Source organism: Nannospalax galili, unplaced genomic scaffold (genome assembly GCF_000622305.1).
Source record: "Nannospalax galili isolate Female #2095 unplaced genomic scaffold, S.galili_v1.0 scaffold538, whole genome shotgun sequence".
In the NCBI taxonomy this organism is placed as follows: Eukaryota; Metazoa; Chordata; class Mammalia; order Rodentia; family Spalacidae; genus Nannospalax; species Nannospalax galili.
In genome coordinates this window covers 352,494-357,873 of record NW_008343842.1, presented here as the reverse complement: position 1 = coordinate 357,873, position 5,380 = coordinate 352,494, and the positions used below count along the sequence as shown (strand labels likewise).

Sequence of the window (5,380 nt, the reverse complement as noted above, 5' to 3'; positions counted from 1 at the left end):
GAAACTGTCTGGGCCACCTGATTTTAGGAGAGGGATGTTGGGCTTAGTCTCCCATGTTTCTCCCTCTGGCTTTCCTTCTGTTACCATGCCTCTTGTTTCCAGGGGCTGATGGTGGCCATCTTGTACTGCTTTGTCAACAATGAGGTAAGGTCTGAGGAGAGGTGGTGGGGATCTTGCTGGGCTTGCTGCCATTGGCTGATGCGGAGCTGTGTAGTGGGGATTCCCAGTCTTTCTTGCATAGACACTTATTCCACTGTGGGTGAGAATTAAGGGTGCATCTTGACTATATATTCTTTTCTATGCCTCTGTCTGTCTCTGTGTGTCTGTCTCTCTGTCTTTCTGTGTCTCTCTATCTCTCCTTCTGTCTCTCTGACTCTCACACAGAGGTATATCTATGATATTGGAGCTTGGGGAAGATCCAATCTCATGCTAAAGAGACCCTGATTAAATTACCAGCATGATATTGATTGTTTCAAAGAGGGAGGTCCAGTCTTTTGACATCACGATATGACATTGTCATCTGCAAATGTCTTGGGTCACGTCACATTCATAGCTGTTCTGGGATGCAGACAGCCCTCAGGTCACAGGATAGACACACTTCTTTTTATTGCAAAGTGATTCAACATATGCGTGCCCAAGTCACTCTTATGGCCTCTGCCCACCAGAGCTGTTCTCCAGACCCGGGGTTACCATGGCAATGTCAGGTACTTGTGACCTGAGAAGATGGCTTGAACATTGGTCTCATGTGTCTATCAAGGCAGGCACCAGCTGCTGGTAAATGGGATGTAGGGACAGGGGAAGCGGAGCCTGGAGATGATTTTGCTGTGGCTCGTGTCTAAGGACCAAAGTGAGGTGACTCCAAAGCCATCGTGAATGCCTCTTCTGATTCTTTACTCCCAAGCTGTGTGACCACAGGCAAGTCCCTTTACCCCCCACCTCTTCTCTCCCCAAGGGTCATTAGAGGTAAGCAAGGTTTACCAAACCCTGAGGCTGACTTGGTACCTGGCCAGAGAAAGTGCTTAGGGTGTGGTGCTGGGTTGCAGAGCTCAGTGGGCAAGGAAAAGGTGACATCAGACCATGCAGAGGTAGGTGCTGAGTCAGGAGTCCTGGATCTGAGTGTTTTTTTACATGTATTTGTTTACTCAGGGGACGGTGTGCATGTATCACAATGAGAGTGTAGAGGACAAGTTGCAGAGTTCTCTCCTTCCATTCTATGGGTTCTGCAGATCAAACTTGAGTCATGGGGCTTGGGAGAAAGCTACTTTACCCACTGAGCCCAGCTCACCAGCCTCTGAATCATTCTTTGTTGCTTCATTTTCCTGACCGAGCAGCAGCAGAACCACATGTTGCAGGCCTGTTCATTGACTGGGTCACTCATTTGGTTCATTAAGCACATGGAGTGAGTGCCTGCTGTATGCTGAGCACAGCGCTGGAGCACAGCCTGCTTAGAGAAGGAAGATGTAGTCATGACTGCCAGGTGCTCTCTGCTAAGGTGGGAGGGGACAGGACCAGGGACCAGCTGGACTTCAAGAGCTGTAGGAGGAAGGAGTTCAACTGTGAGGAGTCACTTAGAACCTGGCCTCTAATCCTGGTCAAGCCCTGGGGTATTACTTAAGGCATTCTCTTTGCTCACCTTTACCTGGGGAGTGACAGCAGGGGCTGTTTTGTAGGGTTGCTGTGGAAGGCCTATAGATGGTGGGGTTTTTTTTAAGGGGGTTATGCATACAGTGTGTATACAGGTGCATGTGTGTGCACATGGGTGTGGAAGCCAGAGGTTCTTATGTTGGGTATCTTCCTCAATCATGTTCAACCTTTTTGATTGTTGTTTTTTGAGACAGTGTCTCCCTGTAGCCCCAGTTGGCCTGGAACTCACTATGTAGACCAGGCTGGCCTCAATCTCACAGAGATCTGCCTGCTTCTGCTTCCTGGGTGCTGGGATTAAAGGTGTGTGCTACCACACCTGGCTCCACCTTGTTTATTGAGACAGGGTCTCTCATTGAATCTGGAACTCACTAATTGGCTAGACTGGCTGGTCAGCAAGCCTCAGGAATCTCACCACCATGCCCCCTCCCCCATCTCCAGTCCTGAGATTGTAGGCGTGAACCACTGTACTCAGCTTCTTATGTGGGTGTTGGGGATCCAAACTCAGGTCCTTATGCTTGGGCAGCAAACACTTTACTGACTTCTTTGTAGCCCCTTTGTGATGACCAGAGCCACCATGGAAGTTCAGGAAAAGTCCTAAGGGAGACCGGACCAGGAGATACCATATGGCAGGGCTCCAAGGCCTGCTGGCATCACTGTGACCTCTTCAGTCTCTGAAGTGGCTTTCCATAGCTGTGCCTCAGTGTACCACCTTTCTCTCCCCTATTCCAAGTGGAAGACTGTTGAGAGATGATTGGCCCACCTATACATAGCCACTCAAAAGGAGGCCACCATTGGGCTTGGAGTCCCCACCCCCCAGGCGTTAGTACATGTTGCATACAAGCTCAGCCAGTCAGGGAACTGACTTGAAGTAGCGCAGCCATAGGTGGTGTCTGCTCTGTCTCCTTCCCTCCCCCGACAGGCCTGGGCTCTAAGGGGCTGTACACCAAGAAACCCTGGCAGGCGAGCTTTGGGTGATCTTAGTTCTATTCAGTACAGAAGTTCTTTTAAGGGATGGCGTGTGGCCACATGAGATGTCTGGCTGGGCTTAGCTAGATGGATGGCATGAGGAGAAGAGAGGTATTTGCTTAGTAGCAGGTGGGGGAATTGGCAGAACGCCTTTTGCACACAGCAGCTGGCAACTGGCCCTCCTTGATGGCATGGGTCCGAGAGGAGTCCAGACCCCAGACACTCCATGGAAAGGCTGGGGGTAACAGTGGGAGCACACGTACAGGATTCATTCCCAGAAGATCGTCTTGGCCCCCAGGATGAGCTGTGCAGCTCAGAACAGCCCAGTCACTCAGTTGTGACAGGGCCACAGCCCTACCATAAGCCCTGAAGGGATTGGGGCTTCTCGGTGTTCCATATATCTTTCCGCTCTGGGGATCTGATCCTGAGAAGTGTCTTCCTCCTGGGAAGTTCAGGAGCTCTGCACAGTTGGGCTTCTGATTGACTGAGCTCACCTGGGGAGGTTGCCCAGCCAAGATCACTGCCTTTTTTTCTGAATGGGATGGGGGCAAAGCCAGGCTGAGGAGCCCTGGGGTGTACCTTGTCTTAGCTTTCTCGTTTCCTTCCCATCTTCCTCCCTTGGGAGATGCAGAGACTGGGCAAAAAAAATCTGAAGAGAAAGCTGGGCTTGATAGTTCACACTTGCAGTCCCAGCACTCAGGAGAATGAGGAGTTTGAGACCAACCTGGGCTACATAGGGAGATATTGCCCTGACACACACATAAAAAAATACTCAGATTTAAAACAAAACAAAACACAACAAAACGAAAGCACCTGAGGGAGTTTAGACTGCTGTGGGTACCACCAAGGTCAGGGCTGTGCCTTGCCCTTTGAGCTGTCTAAGCCAGACTCTGAGAGCGCTTTCTAAAATCAGACTCCATTCTCTCCAGTTCTCTCTCACCCTAGCTCTCATTCTCTTCCGTTAAATAATACTGTGATGGATTGTAAAAGGTACTTAGCTGAATCACCGAGTTTAGAGATGGAAAGGACCAATTAGGTCATCAAGCCCGTCTCTCTCCTGAGGAGAGGCAGAAAATAAGAGACAACAATAAACAATTTTATTGGGATATTAATTTAGGCGCCTGAAGGCCTTGACTTGTGTCTCTTAATATAATCCAGTGGATTTTTTTCCCTTCCCTGCTAATGTAATAACAGGGCCATTTTGTGGGCAGTTGGTTCGCCTGATGGCTCTCACTGCCCTCTCTTTTTTTTCCCACGGAAGGTCCAGATGGAGTTTCGGAAGAGCTGGGAGCGCTGGCGACTGGAACACCTGCGCATCCAGAGGGACAGCAGCATGAAGCCCCTCAAGTGTCCCACCAGCAGCCTAAGCAGCGGGGCCACAGTGGGCAGCAGTGTATACGCAGCCACCTGCCAGGCCTCCTGCAGCTGAGCTTTCAGCACCACCCTTCCTGAAGTCATTGCTGCTGACTGGGTGACCATCCCAGGTGGGAGAGACCCTCCCAGGGACAGGGGAGGGAAGGGACACGGACATACATACATCCCTGCTTTCCCTCCCCAAACCCATTAGACAGGCAAGTGGACAGTGCCTCCCGGGACCATAGACACATGTTCTCTGAAGAGAATAGCCTGCTAATTTAATCACCGTGGCAGGAGGAGAAGAAAAACGATTGCTGCTAAAATGAGGACTTCTTCCTGTTAAAGCCACAAGGCCCTTGGGGTTCCCCTGGACAGAACAGACTCAAACTCAAGGCCAATGGCTGAGTAGTGGGATTGGGGCTTTTCTATGACAGACCCATCAGTATAACCTCAGCCAACAGAGCTTGGCAGTGTGAGTCAGCTCTGCTTTGTGCCTGATGGGGCTCACACCCATCAGCCTCTTCCTGGGGAGGCTGTCTGTGGGTGATTGGGGCTTTTCTATGACAGACCCATCAGTATAACCTCAGCCAACAGAGCTCGGCAGTGTGAGTCAGCTCTGCTTTGTGCCTGATGGGGCTCACACCATCAGCCTCTTCCTGGGGAGGCTGTCTGTGGGTTTGGGTTGCTGGTACTCGCTCATCTGCCTGTTCATCTCACCACCCCGATTCTACTTGGGGGTTTGCTGGAGCCACTACCTGCAGCTGTTTCTGGAAGTGACTGTGAGTGCCCTTGAGGACACAAAGGAGATGCTCGAAGGTTCTCTTCGCCAGCGTCCACTTCCCACGTGGCCTTCTAAGTTGCTCTGCTGTCTGCTTCTTCCAAGCCTAGGATTCTAGGGCGAGTCCACGTGTGAAGAAGCCAGACCTGGGGTGTGAGCTCCAGGTTCTGTTGTAAAGATGCTCAAGGAGTTTCTGGGCTCATCTAGAGATACTTAGGGAGTGCCCTCTGGGCTGTCGGTGGCGCATTGCTGCATGCAATTCAGAGGGTCAAGGGATCCATTACTTCCACCTCATTCATGACTAGATGCTTTGCCTTGGGTGAGAATTGGGGTACACCCTCTGTCTTCAGGGGATGTGACCAAGAAGAGACTTCTGAGGAGACCAACGTTCCCTACCATTGCCATGGAGGCAGGCTCCCCCGCCTTTGAAACTCTCTCACTCACACACACTTGGGAGCTTGTATATACTTTTTCCCCCTCTTTATTACTGTGGCTATTCTCTCTGTGCACATGTGCAGTTTCTGGTTTCACCCTCTGTCTTCAGGGGATGTGACCAAGAAGAGACTTCTGAGGAGACCAATGTTCCCTACCATTGCCATGGAGGCAGGCTCCCCCGCCTTTGAAACTCACTCACAC

The 5,380-nt window shown here is 51.0% G+C and overlaps 1 protein-coding gene across 1 annotated transcript in view; it reads left to right on the top strand.

Moving 5' to 3' along the window:
* The window catches only part of Glp1r (glucagon like peptide 1 receptor), a 32,583-nt gene extending 28,209 nt beyond the window's left edge, over positions 1–4,374 (top strand). The window contains exons 12-13 of the mRNA XM_008840042.3: positions 103–144; positions 3,872–4,374. Coding sequence (XP_008838264.1) covers positions 103–144; positions 3,872–4,039 — 210 coding nt within the window. The 3' untranslated portion in view covers positions 4,040–4,374. The remainder of the gene's footprint in view (positions 1–102; positions 145–3,871) is intronic.
* Positions 4,375–5,380: the final 1,006 nt, after the last annotated feature.